General features: G+C 34.7%; 1 protein-coding gene across 4 annotated transcripts in view; it reads right to left on the reverse strand.

Annotated features, from left to right (window-relative positions):
* Positions 1-1,854: 1,854 nt before the first annotated feature.
* The window catches only part of pxna (paxillin a), a 47,401-nt gene continuing 23,458 nt past the window's right edge, over positions 1,855-25,797 (reverse strand). For 3 of the 4 annotated variants that reach the window (XM_073840992.1, XM_073840994.1, XM_073840991.1), the window contains 12 exons: positions 22,363-22,568; positions 19,582-19,789; positions 19,278-19,470; positions 17,714-17,864; positions 15,900-16,943; positions 13,736-14,005; positions 11,915-12,211; positions 8,400-8,558; positions 7,631-7,804; positions 5,099-5,180; positions 4,808-4,956; positions 1,855-3,232 (listed from right to left, as the gene is read on the reverse strand). In XM_073840992.1, the coding sequence (XP_073697093.1) occupies positions 2,966-3,232; positions 4,808-4,956; positions 5,099-5,180; positions 7,631-7,804; positions 8,400-8,558; positions 11,915-12,211; positions 13,736-14,005; positions 15,900-16,943; positions 17,714-17,864; positions 19,278-19,470; positions 19,582-19,789; positions 22,363-22,568 (3,200 nt within the window). In that variant the 3' untranslated portion in view covers positions 1,855-2,965. The remainder of the gene's footprint in view (positions 3,233-4,807; positions 4,957-5,098; positions 5,181-7,630; positions 7,805-8,399; positions 8,559-11,914; positions 12,212-13,735; positions 14,006-15,899; positions 16,944-17,713; positions 17,865-19,277; positions 19,471-19,581; positions 19,790-22,362; positions 22,569-25,797) is intronic. The other variant, XM_073840995.1, reaches the window with a different exon arrangement.

Here is a 25,797-nt window from a genome sequence, read left to right on the forward strand (position 1 = left end):
CAATAAAATTATGTCGGGTCAACCACAACTCTGCTGAAAAAAACAATAGAAACCGTCACAGAAATTCTAATGGTTTCCACTGCAAATACCATTACACATCAACTTTTAATCAGTAAACTATTAAAAATGTTTTCTTTACTGTGTTTTGGGACATATTCCATTAGGATTTTGTGGTTTAACAAGCCATCAATTGGTCATATCGGTGGCACTGAACGTAAGCAAAGCCACTATATCGAACAAAACTTGCATATTTTGCTGATTATTGCTGCTGAAAATGGTCATTGTCATGTTTTGAGCTGTACTAATTGGTCGGACCAGGAAAAACATTTGGAGTAGGCTACTATAGACTGCCAAAAGTAATAAAAGATTAAGGAGAAGTGTGTCTGAGGAACAAAAGACGTTTGTGGTTGGCCAAACTGAACCAGGATTTCCTGGGCAAGAACTTTGACAACATTCATGTTTGTTCTTATCATTCATACAAGTCCCATTATAACCAGTAAAATCATTACAAATTTTGTATTGGTGTCTATTATTATTATTATTATTTTTTTCACAAACCTCATTTCAATTTAAGTTTTATTCATTTGCCTTAAAAACAGAAGTGTTTGTGGTGTGGTCCTTATTACTCAAATGAAAAAAAATAAATAAATTTGCGTATATCGTGTGCAGTGTTTTATGAACCTTTGGTTTTGAGAGCAACGCGATTCATGCCAAAGAAAGTAACGTTAATTACAATCGCTATAGCATTCGTTTATTCCTCCAGCTTAACTTTAGCTAACCTTCATCGTAATTTAACGATATTACTCAAGCTATTTCAATGTTTTTCTAAAGAAACGGATATAATTTGTCGTCAAAAGACTCACCTCAGAAACTCCCGCCATTCCTGTCAGAAATGCTTGGCGCGCGCTGCCAGCCAAGCCCGCGCTTTAAACAGTAATTGGCAATTTAAATAAATAAGAAGGTGTTAATAGGTTAATATTTCATAATTATCCTATAAATTACAAGATAGCATAATAATAAATAATGTGAATCTGGAATCTAAGGGTGCAAAAAATCTAAATATTGAGAAAATTGCCTTGAAAACCCTTTTAAAAAAACAGCATATGTTGGTTAGGTAGGTCTTGATGCTGGTTTAAGATGGTCCTTTTGCTGGTTTAAGCTTAAACGAGCATCAAAACGTACCTAACCAGCATATGCTGTTTTTTCACCAGGGAATTGTCCAGAGGAAGTTCTTAGCAATGCATATTACTAATAAAAAATTAAGTTTTGATATATTTACGGTAGGGCATTTACAAAATATCTTAATGGAACTGATCTTTATTTAATATCCTAATGATTTTTGGCTTATAAGAAAATTTAATAATATATTGCCCCATATAATGCATTTTTGGCTATTGCTACAAATATACTGTGCTACTTAAGACTGGTTTTGTGGTCCAGGATCACATTTGGTTTAGTTCTTAACTAGGAACTAAAAAGTTCATTGACCCCACTGTTGCATTACTGGAAGAGAATTCAAAGTAACTAAAGTTTAGTGACCTCATGTTACATCTCGCCAATTCAGCAACAAAATAATTTGCTGACTTTTCCATTTGTTCTGCCAGCCTCAGCTGCTCAAAAGTGCATTTTAGTTTGATTCTGAACAATACACTAATGACACAAAAGATAAAAATCAACTGTTTTAGTGTGTGATATATAATTTAACTTAATTATGAGCACAGTACTGAGCTTAGACAATTTGAAAATTTTTAAATGTCATTCTGATTATTTTGATTTAATGAAATACTACATTCAGTCAGCTGTTAATGAGGTTTCAGTGCAATTACAGCAAATAAATCAACAATAAATCAGTCATTCAGATCCTGGTATTTATTCAATGTCTTGTACAGTCCATTTAGACCCCAAGTATTAAATACAATGTGCATGTCATCAGTCAATGTAGAATAACATGAGACATCACCCTGAAAAAGAAAATCTTTAAATTATGAAAAAACAAAAGTTGAGTAAAGTTTTGCAATCACTGATAATCCGTAAGACTTTCATATATTTACTTGCATACAGTAGGAAATCAGATGAAACAGGGGGAAATGTGTATCACAAACTCAATACATACAAGAAATTAAGACAAAAATCACTGTAAGTAAATTGCGAATCATACCCAGTGGCAATAGGCACATTGTGGAACGCCACATACTCAAAGAAACAGGCTGGTATCTTTAAAAAGGCGTTTATAATGTATTATAACAGCAGAAGTAAGTCGGTTCCACAGTTAAACTCTCAAAAAGGCATAAGGATGGAAGCTCAAACCACTCCAGCCATTCAGAAAAACATTAACCACCCATGAATATAAAAATAGAAACAATCATCAACAAAAAAAAGAGAGCACACTTTATAAAGTGATCAGACAGAGAAATACATGCACAATAAAATCAAGGCTGAGCAAATTCTCAGACTGCCAAAAAATTAGAAAAATGTTCAGAATATGGCATTGAGATTTTAAAGACGCCAAGCTGTTATTGCACCATTAAGAAAAACATGATGTGGCCAATGGAGAAAAGAAGCGAAATACAATAATGGAGCAGAAATCAGCAAAGAGATGGCAGAAATGTGCAAACAGATGTGTTCAAGTTAAGCTCAGTGTGTGTGTGTGTGTGTGTGTAACAAGTACAAAAATAGATCTTGATTTGTCCGATGCAGTCGATAATATCTAAAATAGCTCCACGCGATTTAACAACCATAAGTAAGTCTTTAGATCCAGGGTAAGCGTTTTAAAAAGGCTGTTAAAAATCGTAATTGCCTCCCTGAAGATCTACACTCGACTGACAGTGCTTTGGCACAGGAACAAGCTGGTGTAACGCTCACTATCGCCACAAGATGACACTGTGACAAACCGTAAAACTCGACCCTTGGGACTTTGGATACTGGCGTGCGTGTTCAAACACACACTCCACAACACTATCAGATTCTAGCTGAAGAGTTTGACAAAACAGCTTTGGCAGTAGGGCTTGTCGTTCTGCTCTTTGAATGTGCCCTTGTTCAGCTGTTTAAGGCAGAAGGCGCAGACGAAATGCTCGGGGTGGAACTTCTTGCCCATGGCGGTGATGCAGCGGCCGGTAATGGGTTTCTGACAGCCGGAGCAGAGGGAGCCGCGGCGCTCGTGGTAATGAGCCTCACAGTAGGGCTGCCCATCATGCTCGAAGAAACTGCCGTTCACAAACGGAATGAAACACTCCTGTGGAAGACAACAGAGAGAACACAGAGATCAGTCAGTTATGCATGAATGATTCTAATAACGCTACAATAAAACAGCAAAAATAGTATATGCAGTGATATAAAAACATTTTGTCACCTTAGAATTATAAGGTTCTATCTGCATTCTGAGCACTTTAGAGATATTGAGCCTCAAAGTTTTTGTGTTCCATAGACTTCTGGAGATAGAACCATTTTTGTTTTCTAAAAAAAAAAGGCCCAAAATGTACACAGCTTACAAAAGAAACATTAAATAATGTTGATAAGTTGTCACAGAATAAGAATATGTGAATAACTCAATTTTGGCAAAAATGTCAGATAGAACCTTAGAATTCTAAGGTGACGATTTGATGTTGAAATATGCATCCAAAACTATTTGAAAATTTTCCAAAACCAATATCTAGCAAGCAGCATCGCTGGGGATTGATGACATTTCTTAAATATTTTGTTATAAAAAAAAAGTCATTTATTATTAATTATAAAATCAATATTTTTTACACATGTAAAAAAAATATAATTTCTAATTTTCTAATATACAGTACGATATTGTAAATTAATTAATTATATATATAATATATATATATATATATATATTATATATATATATATATATATATATATAATTAATTAATTAATATATATAAAATATTGAATATTTATAAATATAAATAATTTGAATATTTATAAATCAGTGTATTTAAATGTAATTTTTAACAATGCATTTAATATTTTAAACTTTAAAACTATAACTATAATCTTTATAACTATATACACTTTGATATTGCAGATTTTATATAATTTTGTATAATATATTAATAGGCCAATATGTGATGTTAGCAACCTTGTTGAATTAAATAAATGTAATAAAATCTAATACATTTATTAAAATTTAACTCTTGATAATAATATAACATAATAATAATAATAATAATAATAATAAATGCTAAATTTACAACTGTATAAGTAAATAATGATACAATACAAGAATACAAAATATTTAAATGTAATTTCTAAAAAATATACTAAATAATAAAATCCTTAGATATATATAAAATTATTGCTTATAATATATTAATAGGCCAATATTGTGTCAGAAACACTGCTGAATTACATAAATAAATTTAATAACGTAAATTTATATAACAAATTGTAATGAATATAATACAATGTAACATGTTCAATACATTTTAAAAATGCATTTAAAAAAAAATAGTGCTGGGAAATGTATACAAATATATTTCATATACAAACATAACAATATATACAGTACATTCATGTGTGTGTATTTATAAATACATAGTATAGTGTATTATGTATACTGTTATTTCGGAAACGATTAATTCACAATTAAACATTGCCCAGCCCAACAAAAATGCAACAAAATAAATAAATAATCATTTAAAAAAAAAAAAAAGTAAAATTTAAAAAATAAAATAAATAAAATAAATAAATATAATATAATATAATATAATATAATTTAAAAAATAAATGTACACTGCATATTAATTGGCCTGGCTGAGATATCAGACACCCCCAAAACAAACACACACATACTGACCCTGCAGACAAAACACTCGGGGTGCCAAAGAGAGTTAAGGGCTGAAATATAGTTCTCCAGGATGGCCCGAGCACAGCCGCCACATTTGGGTGCAAACATGTCGAAGTAGTCTTTCCTACAGTAAGCCTTTCCTTCCTTCTCATGAAAACCTACAGGATATTAACAAAAAGAGAAAAGAAAGGATGCCAAAGGCTTAAATCCTTTAGAAAAAAAGAAATAACTGGTAGAAAAAAAAGACATCAGCTGAAGAGAAGAGAAGAAAAGAGGTTGAGAGGAGTGGAAGCTGCTTACCCTCAGGCCCAAAGAATGACCCGCACTGGGCACAAAAGAAATGCTCCGGATGCCAAGTCCTGTCTAATGCGGTCACCACTTTCTGCAGAAGGAAGTAAAAGCAACTCATTACAATGAAACAATGGTGAAACAAGAACAGAAAGCACAATTTTATTTGAAAGAATGTGTGCAAAATTACAACAAAGAAAAACTAAGAATAAGACAATTATTCATCATGCGTCAACCTACTTAAACAAAACTAAGCAAAATAATTTTTTTCAACGATATATTTTTTGCGTATTATTTGGTGTTAATGATTCTGATTCAATCAAATAACTTGTATATTCATGAATCTACTCAACTGACTCAAAAGAATCTTCTCATAAGAATAAATTGTTATTGAATCAGACTACGTTGGTTGCGCTGTAAGTTTTTGCATACAGTTTATGTGTGTACTTTATGTAAAACATTGTTAATGTGTATCTCTATCTATAGGTTATCATATAGAAAAAGATCCAGTCAGTAAGCAACAGTGTTGTTTTTGACAACCATCTTAGATTTAGTCTTAGTCTTTTGGACTAAAATGCTTCTTAGTTTTAGTCAAATTTTAGTCACTTCTATATGTGATAGTTTTAGTCCAATTTTAGTCGACGAAAAGTCAAAAAGGTTTTAGTCTAGTTTTAGTCGACGAAAAGTCAAAAAGGTTTTAGTCTAGTTTTAGTCAAAAAAAGGGTCTTTTAACAAATTAATGTAGGTCAGTAAGTATTTTGATGTTGGGTAGTGTCACTTATAAGTTCTGAAAATAGCAGATCTACAGTTCAACACAATGTGAGCTTCCGGATCGACTATTTTCACCAATAATTACAATAATGAAGGAATGTTTTAGAACATAAAAGACAAACAAGGATGGAATGCTAAAACGGCTTGCCATACTAGTATAGTAAAGAGTATTTAATGCTAAAACGGCTTGCCATAGCATCAGATACTTTTTAAGTTTTAATTGGCATGCACAATAAGCGGAAATGTCATGCATTTTAAACGTCTGACGGACCACCCACTAACATTTTCGTCTATTCTCGTCTCGTCAACGAAAACTCACACACGTCTCGTCATGTTTTAGTCTTCAACGAGCCATTATTATCTCGTCATCGTCTCGTTATCGTCATGAAAAAAAGTGGCGTCAACGAAATGATTTTGTCATCGTCATCGTTGACGAAAACAACACTGGTAAGCAATTTAATGTTAATTCAGTAATTCAATCATACAACTAATTTCTTCATGAATCTTTTCAAATGACTCAACAAAAGTCATAAGAATCATTTCTTATTGAATCAGACTAAACTGGTTGCACTGTATGTTTTTGCATGCAGCCTGAAAATACAAAACCTTATGCCTCATGATTTTTTTCTTCATTTTGTTTTCTGTTTGTGTACTTTATGAAAAAAATTATGTTAATATGCATCTTTATCTGTTATCTAGTCAGTAAGCGATTCACATGCTTTTTCAGTGATTCGTGACTGATTCATTCATATATCTAATGTTAATGATCATTTTCAACTGACTCAAAAAGAACCTTCTCATAAGAATCATTTTTTTATTGAATCAAACTACACTGGTTGCACTGTATGTTTTTGCATGCAGCCAAAAAATATAAAACATCATGACGTTTTGATTATTTATTGCCTTTTTAATTGTTAATTTTGTTTTCTGTATATTTGTACTTTATGTTAAATATTGTGGTAATGTGTACCTTAATCTCGATGTTATCATATAAAAATCCAGTCATTAAGCCATTCAGATGTTAATTCAGTGATTTGTGATGGATTCAAATAGCTCATATGTTCATGAATCTTTTCAACTGTCCCAAAAGAATCACTTGTTAGTGAATCAGACTACACTGGTTGCGCTGTATGTTTTTGCATGCAGCCAGGAAATACAAAACCTCATGATTTCTTATTTATTGCCTTTTTAATTTTATTAATTTAGTTTGCTGTATATGCATACTGCCTGTAAATTCAGTAAGCGATTCAGTTGCTAATTCAGTGATTCCTGACTAATTGAATCATATGAACTCATATGTTAATGAATCTTTTCAACTGAATCAATAAAAGAACCTTCTTATTATAATCATTTGTTAGTGAATCAGACTACACTGGTTGCTCTGTATGTTTTTGCATGCAACCAACAAATTCAACATATTGCATTGCTTTTTTTATAATATTGTTGCAGACAATTTTGTAAACTCATATCCTTTAAGGATGCTTGCTAAAAAGTATTGCTTTAAAATGATTTTAAAACCTTATTTCTTTTATGCATTTACATTTGTATTCTCAGCAGACTCTTTATGTGTTGAGTTCTACTGCAAAGAACCTATTTAGACTTTCTTTGATTGACTGTTTATGTTTACAGGAAACCTGAAGCCAGAGGTAAAGTGTGGCTGGCTATACTAAGCACCATCAGGACTGGGTGGTGACACATGAGACACTAACACACAAGTCCGAGAATGCCCCGTCTGTGGCCGCTTAAGGTGGTGATAGGAAGCAGAATCCTTACGTCCAGAATGGGTCCGTTGCAGTAGTAACAGCGTGGAGAGAAGAGGCTGTGGTAGTCCTTTTCACAGTACGGCTGGCCGTCTCGCTCAAAAAAGTTTTTGGAGCCAATTTCCTCCTGACAGTGAGTACACACGAAATGTTCCGGATGCCACGTGCGACCCATTGCTGTCACCACCTGAATGAATCAAAGAAAATGAGGATGGAAGTGTACGATTTCACTTGAAGTAGTAAACATCAAAAGACATAACTGCAGCCTATAAGACAAAACTTTCAGATTACAACATGCAGAAAAATGCATATACATTTTATAGGGATATAGTGATATCAAAATCTCACAAATGATAATATTTCGATATGAAGTCTACGATATGATGTTTATTGCAATATTAAAACAAAAAATGAAGACTTGGGAAAAAATTAAAATTAACTTTTATTTTGATGGAAACGGCAGTAGAGCTTTTATTGTGACGGAAAACTGCTTCAGTAGAAAACTTGCTTACGAAAACACGTCTCGCAACAAATCTAGTAAAATGCTGTAATCATCTGCTGCAAAAATAAAGTATAACTGGTGGTCATTGCACTCCCAAATTTACTGCTTAATTTAAAAAAGCTGTCTACACTGACATGCAAAAAATATACACTTTGGTGGCCTTTTGGTTTGTTTTGGAACAGAGCATCCACTCTAGGGCACAATATCCTAAAAATCCAAATGCAAAATAAACTTGGATCACGATTTGGCCAGTAAATGAGTTCTTGAAGGGATTTCTTACCTGGCCAGCGATGGGTTTCTTGCAGGCTCCACAAACGCCTTTGGCGACCGTCTGGACACCCAGACGGTTGAGGTCTGACTGCAGGCTGCCCAGCATGTTATCCAGTTTATTCCCTTGCTTTGGAACGCTGGTGGGGGAACTCTTGCCCTGAGCCATAATCTACATGAAAGGGAAAGAATTTGCACATTTTAAAGACTGTTTCATAAAGCAAAGAAAATGTGGATGCAAATCCCTCTCTGCACACACAGACACAAAATAATCAGTGTTGCTTCAATAACATTACTACCAATTAGTTAATCAGCAAATGCATTTATCCAAAGCATCTTTTGGTACACTTTTTTTTTTTACCAGGTCAGTCTGAATCAACTTCATCAATGACACAATATAGATAATTCATGCCTAAACATTTGCAGGATTTGAAAAACACACATCCGACTGAAACTTCAACTGTCTTGGAGAACAGAGCACTAAAAAAAGTGAACATAAAAATCCCCTAATGAACAGTGTAGTGATTCAGAAATGTATTCACCCCCCAAAATGATTAACTTTGCACCGTGATACTGAAAAATCAACTTTAGCATTCTCTTGCAAGACGATTTTCTCAATATAACCATCAGCATGTGAAAAGATCTTTTGCAACTTCAATACAAATGCAGCATGTACATCAAGAGCTGCGGAAATGCACACATTTAACTGCATCATTTATTAGTCAATCCATTACAGGAAGTTAGTGGTTATTAAACAACTACCGCATGCACTTAAAAGCAGCACAAAAAGTACTTCGCTGAAACTCTAAATCACTAATGTGGAATCAATTGTAATTAGCCATAGCAATGCATGTATTAGAAATGTTTACTGCATTTGTCTCATTTCACAGCTTTTAGAGCAAATGGCAATCAACAACCAGCAGAGATGCATGATCCTGCACAAAGAAGCAATAGTTAACATTTATAAACAGCAAATTTGGTTAGATTTTAGATTTTCCTACCGTAAATACATAAAAACTTATTTTTTGATTAGTAATATCACATGGCTAAAAACTGTATCTGGACAACTTTAAAGACGACTTTCTCAATATTTAGATTTTTTTGCATCCCCAGATTCCAGATTTCCAAATAGTTGTATCTCAACCAAATATTGCCCTATCCTAACAATCCATACATCAATGGAAAGCTTATTTATTAAATAAAATTGACCCTTATGATTGGTTTTGTGGGCTAGGGTCACATATCAGTTCATTTCATATAAATGGTGAGGCTTTTGAATCATGCCTGTTTTATTAATCTAAGGAAACCAATCTCACATTCTCTGGGCAACCTTCCCTAAATACAACAGAATCAAGAAGGTGTTAAAGGCATAATCAGATGGCAGACCAACCAAGGTTATGGGTCACAAAAAGGCCTGGAAACCCCATCTCCGTTCTCTCAATTCAAAGAACCGTGACACAGAAGCATTCTTCAGAAAGCAAAAATAGTAACCCACACATCCTCTGTTATTTCTGCCAATGGACTCACACTTAAACAAGCTCCTCTTAAAGCACTTCACACTGACTTGTGACTCGCAGTATTAAGTCTGGTTCATTCTGCAGAATATTCTTAAATGTATACTATCCTGGCAGACTTAAAGGAGTAGTTAACTTTCAGAACAAAAATTTAAAGATAATGTACTCACCCCCTTGTTATTCAAGATGTTTATGCCTTTCTTTCTTCAGTCGTAAGGAAATTATGTTTTTTGAGGAAAACATTTCAGGATTTTTCTCTATATAACGGACTTCTATGGTGCACCTGAGTTTGGACTTCCAAAATGCAGCTTCAAATGGCTCTAAATGATCCCATCCGAGGAAAGAAGGGTCTTATCTAGCAAAATGATGGGTTATTTTCTAAAAAAAAATTACAACCTCAAATGCTCGTCTTGTCTAGCTCGGCAAAATGATCATTTGAGATTAAAAAGTATATAAGTTGTAAATGTTTTTATGAAGTAACCCATCATTTCGCTAGATAAGATCCTTCTTCCTCGGCTGGGATCATTTAGAGCCCTTTGAAGCTGCATTTAAACAGCATTTTGGAAGTTTAAACTTGGGGGCACCATAAAAGTCCATTATATGGAGAGAAATCCTGAAAGTTTTTTCTCAAAAAACACCATTTCTTTATGACTGAAGAAAGAAAGACATGAACATCTTGAATGACAAGGGGGTGAGTACATTGTCTCTAAATTTTTGTTCTGAAAGTGAACTACTCCTTTAAAAACGTGGCTTTGCTTTACAACCAAATCCCGCCCAAAACAAAAAGAGCTCAAGCATAGATCATTGCAAACTTAAAGGGATGGTTCGGAGTAGAATTGACTTCATTGTTATGCACTCCGAAGCCCATCTAAATACCCCATCCGAAGTTTTTTTTTACCTTAGTCGAACATTTATGGAGATATTAGAGTTTTTCGAATTGCTTGTTACAGGGGTGAATGGTACATGTGATGTATCTCGTAAATTGCACCACTAAACGTGCAAGTAATCTTACCAAACTTGTACAGTAGTGTAAATAGGTTATGTACTCACAAAACACTGCATCAGAACATTTGTAAGTCCACCATGAGTGTTTTAAAAACACGTTTTACCCGAGAACTACTAGTCTCAAAAACTACAAGTCGACGTCACTTCCCTGGTTTGAAAAAAGCACGTAAAAGTCCTCCTACTACATCTGTGTGCATGTCAACTTGTAGGAGGACTTTTACGTGCTTTTTTCAAACCAGGGAAGTGACGTCGACGTGTCGCCATTTGTAGTTTTTTCGACTAGAAGGGATCGGCTAAAACGTGTTTTTAAAACACTCATGGTAAGATTACTTGCACGTTTAGTGGTGCAATTTACGAGATACATCACATGTACCATTCACTCCTGTAACAAGCAATTCGAAAAACTCTAATATCTCCTAATATCATAAATGTTTGACTAAGGTAAAAAAAACTTCGGATGGGGTATTTACAAGGGCTTCGGAGTGCATAGCAATGAAGTCAATTCTACTCCGAACCATCCCTTTAAGTCTTTTCTGTGAAAACTAGCACTTCATTTGTTCACATACCAGGAATCTACAGGAAAAACAAGGGAAAACACAAGGACAAACTGTCTTCATGGGACGTGTTGGCACCAGCAAACTATTTAATAAATGCTGAGACACTCCTAGTGCGAGCGCTGATTGGAGGTCAAGCACTCAACAGCATGCGCTCCATATGCAACGTGCTAGAAACCATAAAAGAAGGGATAGAAACAAAGCAGAGGGTTCCCACACTACCTAATTAATGAATTTTTCACATTCACTATAAATTCCAAATGGTTCACTAAAGAATTGTGAAGCATTGAAAAGAATCCATTCTCAGAATGATTCACTATAGCTTGTGATGAAGTTTAGGCTTTTCCAGACTTAATAAATTCCCTGATATTTCCACATTTTCCATGACTGTGGGAACCCTGATGCAAGCTCTGATCAGATGCAGATAAACACAAAGAGCAAGTTCATGCCTGTACCGGTGGAAAAAGAGGTTCGTATTCCGTTTGGCAGCCCACAGATGCTAAAACCTTTGGCGGCGGGGGCGGGGTCACAGGTTTGGGAGGAGGGGATGGAGGAGGGGTAGGGTCTTTAGGTGGAGGTGGACTTGGAACTGGAGGAGCGGGAGGAGGAGGTGGAGGAGGAGAGGGCTCTCTAGGGGGTGGAGGTGGTGGGGGGAGAGGGGCAGGCATCTGTATCACAGGAACTTTCTTTTTTGGGACAGGATGGGTTAGGGCTTTTTTTGGAGGACTGGGCGAGTCCGGAGGAATGATGATCTGATGGACAAAGAAACATGAAATGCGTAGCAGGAAGTGAAAGAAGCATAACATGCATAAGAAAATGCAAAACTTGGGTTCTTGAAGTAAAAATCCCATTCATTTTCTTTATAAACCTACGTCTAAGTTCAATTCCAGAAACAAGAATGTACAGATAATGTACTCACCCCCTTGTCATCCAAGATGTTCATGTCTTTCTTTCTTCAGTCATAAAGAAATTATGTTTTTTGAGAAAAACATTTCAGGATTTTTCTCCATATAGTGGACTTCTATGGTGCCCTGAGTTTGAACTTCCAAAATGCAGTTTAAATGCGGCTTCAAAGATCCCAAATATGGTTGTAAACGATCCCAGCTGAGGAAGAAGGGTCTTATCTAGCGAAATTATTGTTTTTTTTTTAGAAGTCCACTATATGGGAAAAAATGAAAAGTTTTCTTCAAAAAACTATTTCTTTATGACTGAAGAAAGAAAGACACGAACATCTTGGATGGCAAGGGGGTGAGTACATTATCTGTACATTTTTTTGAACTTCTCCTTTAAAGACATAACCGGTGTGAGCTCTGAGATTGTAAAATCTAGGATGTATGCTTTTGCTGAAGCCATCAGTTGGCATTATTCAACTTATTTTTTATAGAATTGTGTTAAACAGAGTAAGTTTTGGTGAAAAACTACATTACCCATGATGCTGTGAAAAAATTCCACCAATCATAGTCAGGACTATGGCAATGCCCCAAAAGAGCATGCATTAAACACTGAAAATCACCTAATCAAGCCCAACTAGGTAAGCTCTCAAAATACTGAAATATTTGTGTAATAAATCTGTTAAGTACACAGTCTTGTACCTTTGTCTTTCTACCCAATTTTCAAATGCTTTTGCCTCAAATTAAATGTACAATTTAATGTGATTCTCCTTGTTGCTGATTGGATTGGTTCATGGCTTATATGTGACCCTGGACCACAAAACCAGTCATAAGGGTATTGAGATTTATACATCACCTGGAAGTTTGTTAGGATAGGACAGCATTTGGCCAATATACAACTATTTGAAAATCTGTAATCTAAGGGTGCAAAAAAAAAATCTAAATATTGAAAAAATCGCCTTTAGGGTTGTCCAAATTAAGTTCTTAGCAATGCATATTACTAAATAAAATTACATTTTGATATATTTACGGTAGGAAATTTACAAAATATCTTCATGGAACATGATCTTTACTTAATATCCTAATGATTTTTTTGCATAAAAGAAAAGTCCATAATTTTGACCCATTCAATGTATTTATAGCTATTGCTACAAATATACCCATGCTACTTAAGACTGGTTTTGTGATCCAGGGTCACATTGCTTTTTAAAATCCCTATGGAAAAAAAAAACCAAAAAAAAAAAACTTCAGGAACCACTAGTGGGCATTGTTGCACTCGAATTGAAAATGTTTTAGAAAGGTTAAGAAGCCAGTTTTATAACAAACCAATGTAAGAAACTATGTTTTGCTAGCAAGTTCCACCAGTAATCTTTTGACTTAAGCTACCTTATCAACTGTTGGTGATACACCACCTTCCTCTCTTAAGCGCTGTGGGTTGGAACAAACAATGACCCCCTCCGTAAGCCAATCATCTGGCTGTTTTCGTGGTCGTTCACTGCGACCGATTCCTAGTTTTCCTTGCAGCTCTTCAATGAGTAGATCCTGCGAGTTACTCTTGTTGAGAATTAGCGGGCCCATTTTTTTCCGCAAGTGGCCATCACGAAACATCGGGTGGACGTTGGTTGTTTCCTTTGTGCGTCTGATGACCGATTTAAGCTGCGGAGAAGCAGTATTAATCAAGTGACCACTTTAGATCATGCAGTGCTTTCTTTGTGAATGCCATTCAAGAACATCCAGTCCAAACGCCTCTAGAAAGCAACCTCAAACTGATCCGATTGGGCCAATGCAATGCGAAGCTTGAAGCATCCTCTTCGTGACTCACAGCAGAAGCATTTCTAACCTTCAACAAACAATATAAAGACCGTGTATATAGACCGTGAAGCAGACACAACGTGCCAAAAGCAATGCAAAGCAAAACTGGCAAAGCCAACTGTCAATTTTAACCTTCTAGACCAATTGACATTGCAACTAAAAAGTTTTGATTCAAAACCCCTCTTTTCTTCAAATTTAGTGTGAATAAATTCAATACAGAATTTTATTTGATAAACAACCATTAAATGCACTTTATTTTTTAGATCCACTTCAAGGATTGTTTAAAGAGTTTGTTCACCCAAAATTGAAATTTAGCTCATGATTTACTCACCCTCAAGGCATCTTAGGTATATATGATTTTTTTCTTTCAGACAAATCTGAACTGAAGTCATTTTAAAAATGATCCTTGCTCTTGTAAGCTTAATAATGGCAGTTCAACAGTCCTAAAGAAGTCCAATAAAGTGTATCCATCCATAATAAAAATTGCCTCAAATGGCTCCTGGTGGTGATTGAAGGCCTCCTGTAGTAAATCGATCAGTTTTTATAAGAATATTATCCATATTTAAAATGCAAAAATCACTTTTCTCTACAAAACAAAGATTTGTAAAGAAAAATGGAGGATTTCGATATAAGCCATATAAGTAAGAAAGTAAGGAAACTTTGCTTCCTTTGCACCAGTAAACATGTCGGTTTTTGTGATATCCACCTGGAATGGCTTGCACATACAACAGTTAGTGCAAGCCAGATTAAAGTGATTATTACATTTTAAATATGGATATTTTTCCTACAAAAACGCATCAATTTGCTACAGAAGGCCTTTATTTACCACCCTAAGCAGTGTGGAGCACTTTTTATTATGAATGGATGTGCTTTATTGGACTTCTTTTGGACTTTTGAACAGAAACACCTGCTCACTGTTAATATAAAGCTTGAAAGAGCCAGGACAGACTTTAATATGACTTCAATATGATTGGATTTGACATACACCCAGGATGCCTTGCAGGTGAGTAAATCATGGGCTGATTTTAATTTTCGGGTGAACCTTTAAAAAGTTAGATTTCAAGACTGATGCATATGAATCTGCATGCTTTTAAATGCATTGATAAAACAAATGTAGACTTCACACATAAACTTGAGCAACTGCAAAATTTTTTGCATCATGCAAAACCACCAAACCATGGAATCAGTAAATAACCACTTTGCAGAACATCTGCATCCAGTGCCCTGAAGAAATGAAGTGAAGATGGAATGCAGTTGCACAATAAAACTCCACTACAGAACTGCAAAGAAACAAGCAAGCCTAGCCTTGTTGTTCATTTAGCGCCATACACCTCATTGAGGAAGCGCGTCAGAGCATGCATTTGAACATCGCAAAGACTCCTTCCACAGATTCTTATCCATTTCATGCACCACACATACTTTGGATTCCTCAATTCTCCACCTTTCCAAAAACACATGATGCAAAGCAATGCAACAGAAACCCAATTAAATGACTTGTTTGAAATGTGTATCATGTTTTTGAAGGGGCATATTTAACCTGCTAATGGAGGTTGCTTCTATCTGAGTAGGATGGAAAGGTTCAGATTGGGTATCAACAGGCCCCTTGGCCCAAGGATCAGGCTCATGTATTTGAGAAAGCATAAACAGCCGTATGTGGTTCAGCATGCTTCTCGCTCATGCTCGCTAAATTTAGGGGTGCAAATTGGAGACTGTCTGACAGAGTCAGTGTGCCTCATACTTGTCCAGAAGCGGAGAGCCTTTCAACGGCTGATGGCTGGAGAAGTGGAAGATCCAGCGAAACTTCTGACGCCCCAGGGATCGATGTGGGGTTTAGGGGGTCATCCATCCATGACTCTTTAAAGCCACCCTGTGGCGTTGATTGATGAAGAAGTCCCAGAACACCATCGGTTACCTCTGATGAGACAGGAGCTCCCTCAACCACTTTCCCCGGCTCTGGTTGAGAAAGACTCGTCAATAGCTTGTCCAAAGCTTCGTCCAGAAGAGGCTCAGGGCAAGGAAGACTCATTCCCAATATGCCCGGTTCAAAGCTCTCAGGTTTCTCTTTGGAAGGCTTCGGAGTGAATGTTAGGGTTGAAACTGGAGGAGCGGGCAATGTAATGGTAGTTGGCACCGGACTCTTGCTAGTAATCCCTGGCTCGGGACTTGGGCTCTTGGCATGGACTCCAGGTACTGGACTTTTGGTTGCACTAAGAGCTGGGCTTGGGCTCTTTCTTACCACGACTGGACTAGAGGTTTTAGCAACTGTTATAGGACTAGAACTTTTCACATCGACAATCCGATTTGAGCTCTTGATAACAGGTGGTGGATTGGGGCTTTTAGCAACTGGGCTTGAAATCCTAGGAATTGTAACTGGTGAGGAGGCCTTTGCTATCACAGGTGGAGTTTTGGAGACTGAAACTGGACTTGAGGTTTTCGGATCAACAGTCTTGAGTGAACCGAATTCATGTTTGTGCAAATTCGATGCTGGAAGGCTTGAAGATTTTCCAAATGGTTCAGGTGATAAACGAGACTCAGGGACACTAGAAACTATCTGCGGTTTCTCCGACTGGGTCTTGGAGGAAGTGTAGAGCACTGTGGGGTTGGACACTGGAGCAACGGTTGTCAATTCCTCAACAATGTGGAGTTCCAGTAAATTAGACGGAGGCTGGGGAGGAACGCTGTGGTAAGATACCTCTGATTCTGGGACAGAAGGGACTATGAGGTTCTTAGCCACCACAAGATTGGGAGATAATGAGTCCTCCTTAACTGACAGAGAGCCAGACTAGACAACCAACAGCAAGACGACAACAATAAAAAGAAAGGGAGGAAAGCATTTGAGTAAAAACATGAAGGAATGACATGAGGAAGCAGAATGAGACAACATTCAGTCTAATCCATTAAACTATGCATAAAAACCAATGGCCTAATGTCATGCGTTATGTAATCTCTCAACAAGTTTGGCTTATTTAGTCAATGTAACAAAGTCTAAGTTGGTTCACCAAACTGAAGGCAAATATAATCCACAGAATTCCCAGATATAACATGACACCACAACCACAGCATTCCAGATTCTCTCTTTTCAACCGCAGCGTGGCTCACGTCCAAGACAGATATGCTAACAAGACCTTCATAATGGACCCATGAGAGCATTGCCCTCATACAGGCATATAAACCTTGATTCATTTCAAAGGCTTTAATTGATAATAATCTACTGTTTACTATCTGATTGTCATTATCAGCACTTACAGACATGCATATAATAAATCACAACACAGCTTATACCCCCTACAGTTCATTAAAACGCAAAACCCAATGACAACTCATTAAAAACGCTATATTTTTCAGTAAACAAGAATTATATAAGCACATTTTGCTACATGAACGATTCCATCATAGTGGCTTTCAAAAAATATATGCAAATTTTTTTTATTTACAATAATTTCCTACTGTGTGGCAATGCAGTGAATTAGAATGAAAGGAGTTTGTTTGAAGGAAATGTAAAGGAAACATGAAAATAACAACGTAATTTTTCTTTCTTTCTCCAAGACTTACATTGCTCTGAACTTTGAAGTCAGACAGTGAAGCCATGAGTTCGTCGAGTTCTCGTGTTGCTGAGGAGGCGGAGATTCTGGCCTGCTGCTGGGCGGGAGTCTCTTCCTGAACTTCTCTTAACTCAGGAACCACTGGCACTGATGGGGCAGGTCTGTAAATATTGCAAAATTAAAAATGGGATGTTACAAAAGGTCTAGATCACTGATAGGGAACCTGGTAAAGTTTTCACTTGTTCACAACTTTTCTGCTCATTTAAAAATAAGTGTTTACTAGAGGGGACTCCAAAAGACAACAATGAAAATCTGAGATTTAAAGTCTAATTTCACCTTTGCATCAAATAAACTAGTTTCTAAAGCAGCGCCTATGGGAGGGATGTTAAATTTGACATAGTTCTGACTGCTGTTATCATTGTCTCTCAATTTTTCTTCCTCTTTTTGAAAGTCACGAAAACACTGTAGTGGAGTTTTTTTCTTTTGCTATTTGAGCACAGAAAAAAAATATATTTGTGATTCTCCCTAATTCACTTCTCTCGAAGTTAACCCAACTATGACGACTTCTGCTTCTGAGAAACCCGGAAATATGAAAAAGGTCCATTTAAACTACATTCCATATTCTCAAGTTATGAGAAGAAATATTTATTTAAACATTTACTAATATTAATAAATATTTAAAATTATATTTTACATCTCTACTAAATAAAAAGTCGTAAAACAAATATAAAAAAATAATAAATAAAACAAAAGCATTAAATATTATTACATCATAAAATATAAAAATTATTTTATTAATTAAAATTATTTAATTAGTTGAAAAAATTAAGCGATTAAAAGATTTTAACGCAGGTTGCCGTTGCAGCCTAAATGTTTGTGTAATAAATGTTATGTTAAATCAAATTAAATATTTCTTTCTATAACTACAATTTGTAATGTCTACTTGACACTTTCTCATTCAACACAAAAATAGTTAAATAATCTTTTTACAGTCAAATTTATTTGTAATTTAGTTGTAATTAATTAATGTAATTAATTACATTAAAAATTTAAAATCAACTGACAGCCTTAATAAAAATATATGGAAAAAATATATTATATATGGATAAAAATTTGGAATAAGATTTTTTTTTTTTTTTTAAATACGTCTTTTATGCTCCCCAAGGCTGCATTTATTTGGTAAAACAGTAATATTGTGAAATTTTATTAGAATTTAAAATAACTGTTTTCTATTTTAGTGTATTTTAAAATGTAATTTATTGCTGTGATCAAAGCTGAATTTTCAGCATCATTACTCCAGTCTTCAGTGTCACATGATCCTTCAGAACTCAGTAACATATTGATAATAACTGAACATCAAATCAGCAAATGACAATCATTTCTGAAGTATCATGTAACACTAAAGACTGGAGCAATGATGCTGAAAATTCACCTTTGATCACAGCAATAAATTACATTTTAGACAGAAAAGAGATTACAGTTCTTTTAAATTTGTATTTTTGAACAAATAAATGCCTTAGTGAGAAATATTTTTAACATAAAAAATATTAAAATGTATTTAGTAGTAAGCTTACGCAGGGGCCGGCACAGAGCTCTCCAACTCATTTAGCAGGCTCTCCACACTGGGTCTGACGTCTTCTATCTCCCGTCCGGGTACATTGCGTTTGGGTTTCTCTATCTTAGGAGGAGGTGCTTTCACAACTGATGAGACACCATTTTCTGGGACATAGCGCTGGGTGTTGCTGGCTGGTTTGGGTGTGTAAGTTTCTGTGAAACACAAAATGGAAAAAACATCTATTGGACATGTTTGATATACTGGCAAAAATGTGCATATGTTTGTAGAGCTTTAACAATCCATTAACTCGCACTCTCGCTCACCTTCAGTAGGGAAGGAGGGTGTGCTGTGCTGTACGGCGTTGAGCTCCAGCAGCAGACGGTCCAGCTCTGACAGATTACTGCCCAGCGATGAGCTCATGACGGCAGCAGGGGAGTCAGTAGTCTTCTGCTTGTTGGGGAAACTATAGACGTGCTCTTCTTCAGACTGAGACACGCGAGGACTGGCGCTTTTCGGAGCCGGGCTGAAAGGCTTGAGGGAAGAAAGAAATGAAATAGTTTTACTTTATTGATGGGAGCAGAAATAGCAAAAATGGTGAAATATTAAAGAAAAAAGACATGGGAACTGTTGGCCAGAGAAGTTCACTTCCACAATGAAAATTTCCTGATGATTTACTCACCCCTATGTCATCCAAGATGTTCATGTCTTTCTATCTTCAGTCACAAAGAAATTATGTTTTTTGAGAAAAACATTCCAGGATTTCTCTCCATATAGTGGACTCCAACAGTGGCCAATGGATTAAACGCCCAAATTGCAGTTTCAATGCAGCTTCAAAGGGCTCTGCATGATCCCAGCTGAGAAATAAGGGTCTTATCTAGCAAAACGATGCGCACACGCGTCTTCACAAATTACTTCTTCGCCTGCGTACTCTGGTTCAAAAAGGTAGGGTAGGCCGAAAAAGTCTATCTCATTTTCTCCTCCAACTTCAAAATAGTACATCGTTTTACCTTTTTTTTTGCATGTTCGCTTTGTAAACACTGGCCAGTAGTTATGTTAGATAAGACCCTTATTCCTCAGCTGGGATCATGTAGAGCCCTTTTAAGCTGCACTGAAACTGCAATTTAGAACTCTAACCGGTTGGCCTCCACTTAAGTCCACTATATTGGAATGTTTTTCTCAAAAACTATCATTTCTTTACAGCTGAAGACAGACATGAACAAACTCCATCAATCCCAAAAAGTGAATTCCTGTGACAGGACATTTACTTTAGGCTGAACTATGCCTTTAGTAACTACTGTGTTTTGATTTAGCCTTTATACAGTTAAGGTCAAAAGTTTGCATCCCCTTTCAGAATTTGCAAAAATGTTCATTATTTTACCAAAGTAAATGCATGTTATTGTTTATTCTTGTTAGTACTGACCTGAACAAGATATTTCACATAAAATATAGTCCACAAGAAAATAATAGTTGAATTTATAAAAATGACCCCATTCAAAAGTTTATATTCCCTTGATTCTTAATACTGTGTTGTTACCTGAATGATCCACAGCTGGGTTTTTTTATTTAGTGATAGTTGTTGAGTCACTAAACTGCCTGATGTTCTAGAAAAATCCTTCAGGTCCCACAAATTCTTTGGTTTTCCAGCATTTTTGTGTATTTGAACCCTTTCCAACAATGACTGTATGATTTTGGGATCCATCTTTGCACACTAAGGACAACTGAAGGACTCATACGCAACTATTACAGAAGGTTCAAATGCTCACTGATGCTTCAGAAGGAAACACAATGCATTAAGAGACGGGGGGTTAAAACTTTTAAACAGAATAGAGATGTGTACATTTTCCTTATTTTGCCTAAATATCATATTCTTTTAATTTTGTACTGCCCTTCAGAGGCTACAGAGGATAGTTACATGTTTCCCAGAAGACAAAATAAGTTAAATTTACCCAAATCTTAAAATTTGGGCTCTTAATTCATGGTTTTTCCTTCTGGAGCATCGAGCGTTTGAACCTGCATAACTAAGCCCCTCAGTTGTCTCAAAATCATACAGTCATTGTTGGAAAGGGTTCAAATACACAAAAATGCTGGAAAACTGAAGAATTTTTCTGAAGAACAGCGGGCAGTGTTCAGGACATACAAGGGACTCATGAACATCACATTCAGGAAACAACACAGTATTAAGAATCAAGGGGATTCAAATGGGCTCATTTTTTATAAATTCAACTACTATTGTCTCTGTTGGACTATATGTAAACATCTTTTATGTTATTTATTATCTTATATCTTATTCAGGTCAGTGCCAAATAAACAATAACATGCATTTTGTATGGTCCCTCTTATTTTGTTAAAATAATTAACATTTCACAGATTCTGAAAGGGGGATGTAAACTTTTGACCTCAACTGTATGTGATCAAACAGAGCCAAAAACATGCATTTTAACATCCAAATGTCATCAGTGTGTAACAGCTACCAAAACATCTTTCACAGAATATTCAATAAGCTAAGCTACATATACAAATATGACCACCTTTTTTTTTTTTACACATAAATGCATATTCAATATTAAGCAACTTAACCCACCCTGATCTGTTCATTTTAACAGACGTAATTCAAATCAAATGAAACATTATAATTCTCCATTGCATTTAGGTGGTAAAAAGTTAAAAAGCATTTAATAAACTGGTCTGTTTCATTATAAAACTGTTGGCAAGTGCATTTCGGCTTCACACAGCCTTCCTCAGAGCACCTAATTGAATCATTTGAAAGGTACAGCTGCAAAAACAGTCACTAAGAGACTGGAAAATGGTTGTGAAAAACTAAATTATGACTGTTTGATTAAGACTAAAAATGAACTTAAATGCTACAAACATGTATAATATAGCTCCATTCAAGAGACCTTGAATATGAACCTGCTTAATGGCACAAGTCTCTGGAGCGACTGAAGATGAAGTGCTTTGCTCGAGGGCACAACAGGCAGAATGTGGAACAGGCCGGCTTCTGGTATTTGTCATGAGGTTAAAGGATAACCGGCAGACTCGTACAAAGACCAGCAGAAAGCTTTAGGGAATAAAGAAACCCTTCAGGAGGTCATGGTGAATTTTACCTGGCTTGGTGAGTGCTTCGATTCTGGCTGTTCAACCCAAGATCCATTCAGTGTTTGAGCAGAAGGAGAGGTTACTCGTGGTGGCGAGGACACGTCCTGATATGAGTCACTTCCTGTGGGGTAGGAATATGGTGTCTCTTCTGGCAGAAAAACAGCTTGTTTGGAAATGTGGGAGGTTGTGGACTCCAAGTCCGCGAGAAGAGCATCTGTAAATAAAAGAGAAGAATTGAAACATTGATTTGTTTCTCAGGGTTGGTTGGGTTTTTAACGCCACGCTGGCCTCCTCAGCTGTTTTCATTGTGAGAAACAACTTGAAACAGAATAAAAGAGCGATTTAAAGACCTACATGGGCCATTCTACAGAATTGGCGTACATTGTTGTCCCACAACCTAAAAACACATTTAAAAAGCATTTAAGTATTCAAATCTTAGACCTTCACTAAAATCCTTCAAATATCTATTGGACTACAAAACCAGTCATAAGGGTCAATTTTACGAAACTAAGATTTATACATCATCTGAAAGCCGAATAAATAAGCTTTCCATTGATGTATGGTTTGTTAGGATAGGACAACATTTAAAGCTTTTAAAAAATCTGGAATCTGAGGGTGCAAAAAAAATCTAAATAGTCGTCCAAATGAAGTTATTCTGCATATTACTAATCAAAAATTAAGTTTTGATATACTTACAGTAGGAAATTTACTTAATATCTTAATGATTTTTGGCATAAAAGAAAAATCAATCATTTTGACCCATATATATATTTTTGGCTATTGCTATAAATATACCCGTGCTACTTAAGACTGCTTAGACTGGACATATTTGTCATTTTAATATATTTAAAATAATAATTTACTGGGTACTTTCAAAAACTGATTACTGTCACTACCGAAAATATGCAGTCACTACCAAAACATGGGGTGTTTTGTCAAAAATAAAGTGTTTGGAAAATAATGTATATTTAAACTAATAAATTCTTAACTTTGAAATCAATATGATCAACAGTTTGCCTATTACAAAGAATTTTTTTTTTTTTTTAAATACAACAAATCTCATAAATTGCACTTAAAAGACTGTTAAAAATGCAATTACAATTTATTTACCTCTGATTTTTATTTATATTTACAATGTAGATGTATGCAAAATCTTAACAGGTCAATATAATCCTTCTAATTAAATTATTATTACTGTTTCAGTTGTGACAAATTTGGGGAGAGGACAATTATTCCAAAACTTTCTGGAAAATACAATATAAGAACTGCACAATTACTAGAAATGTGTACCTTGGATATTATGCAATATGCATACAAACTCATTTTTTGGAAAAAAAAAAAAAAAATTTAAGACATTTCCAAATCTTAAATCAATATGATCATCTTTTTGCCTATTACAAACAAAAAATGTATTAAAAGTACAACAAATTTTATAAATTACACTTGAAAGATTGTTAAAAATGTAATTGCAATTTATTTACCTCTCTTTTTTTTTTTTTTTTATAAAATACCAAAAATAACCCTTCTAATTAAATTATTATTACTGTGTTTCAGTTGTGAAAGATTTGGGGAGAGGACAAATATTCCAAAACTTTTTTAAAATACAATTTAAGAATTGCACAGAACTACTACTACTAACTTTACTAGAAATGTGTAGCTTGGATATTATGCAATATGCATAAATACTAATTTTTTGGGAAAATATTTTTTTAAATTTTTTTAAATTCGACATTTTCTATGACAGCTCACAAAAAAAAATCGTCAAATGCATACATTTTATATACGTCTGTTCAAATCCATAACCTCAAGCATTCAGATGTTTGCTTGCCCTTTGTGCACGAATACCTATCTATAAATCTATCAGAAATCAAACCCTGTTAAGTCTGATCAAAACACAGCTCTCTCAGCTGGATCAGTTATATAATTATGAATCACAAAATCAGGATGGCGAAATCACTGCAAGCTTCACTCATCTGGGGTGCGGTGAGAGCGACAACCTCACATATAAGACTGCTCTGAAATAGCATGCCTACAGAGATAGATTCAGCAGGAAGTAAAGCATAAAATGCATGTGCATAAACAGACACACCTCTTAATGCACACATAAAATCAATATTCAAAAGCCATATGCTCAGGAATAGAACAGAAAGCACTTACACACAACTAAGTAAGCTTGTAAAACATGCTCATTTTCTGACCTCCTCTGGTTTAAAAGTCCTTCACTTTGCAATTACTTCTGAGATAAGTCACCTTTAAATTTCAGTTGCAACATCATCTTGGCTACCAAACGTGTCACACCTTGTCTACACAGGAAGTGATTGATGTTATATTGCAGCATGACAGCTCGAGGCTCTCATTAGTGGAAGCAAAGCAGCACGTCATCTAAATATGTTTGTCAAAATTGAACCACTGAGCTAGGATACGATAAAAAATAATAAAATTCTAAAACAAATTGTATAAGACATGGACTTTGCAATTTGTACTGCAACTGAATAAATAAGCTTTTTTTTATGGTTTGTAAGAATAAGACAATTTCGGCTGAGATATCAAAAAAAAATCTAAATATTGAGAAAAATCGCCTTTGAAATTGTCCAAATGAAGTTCTTAGCAATGCATATTACTAACCAAAAAGTTAGTATAACATATAATATAAAAGAAATATAATACAATAAAAAAATATTTAAATCAGCAAGCAAGAAATTTCATGGCCTAAGGATATTTAAAATAGAAAATATTAATTCAGCTAACAAAATTAAGCAATTTGTTGTTAAGCATAAATGTTAAATTCATCAAATTCAGCCCAAATTACTTTGTAAACCTATAACAATCCAGAGTAAATTAATTTATTAATATATAACAGAAGTCTTTTTTTTAAATGAATATAAATCATAATATCCAGTTTAAAAATTATATAAAAAAAAAATTCTTAAAAAATATAAATCAAGAGTGAATCAATTCATAAATATATAAAGGCATATTAATTAAAAGAATATTAATTAAAAATACATAAAATGGAAAAAAAAAAATTCAGAAATTTAACAAAAACATTTCAGAGAAAATTAATAAGCAAATAATTTATCAAATTCAGAGGAAGTGAAGTTATGAATAAATATACAAAATTTAGAGCATATTAATGTAAAATTCAGAACAAATCAGTTTATAAATATACAATGCACAAAAATCTGAGCAATTAATTCATATAGAATTTAAATTAAAATGATATTTCATAATTCAGACATATGTTAAATAAAGCAGCTAGAATTTATGCAATTTATAAATTATTTCATAAATATAAAATGAATAAATTCAACCCATATTACTTTTCAAATATTTACCTCATAAAATCATTAATATATAATATGTATTTTATAAATGTATCTTAAATCCAAAGTAATTTATTTTAAAATCCAAAGTTATTTTAAAATATGTAACGCATAAAATTC

The sequence above is a fragment of the Garra rufa genome, chromosome 5 (genome assembly GCF_049309525.1).
Source record: "Garra rufa chromosome 5, GarRuf1.0, whole genome shotgun sequence".
NCBI lineage: Eukaryota > Metazoa > Chordata > Actinopteri > Cypriniformes > Cyprinidae > Garra > Garra rufa.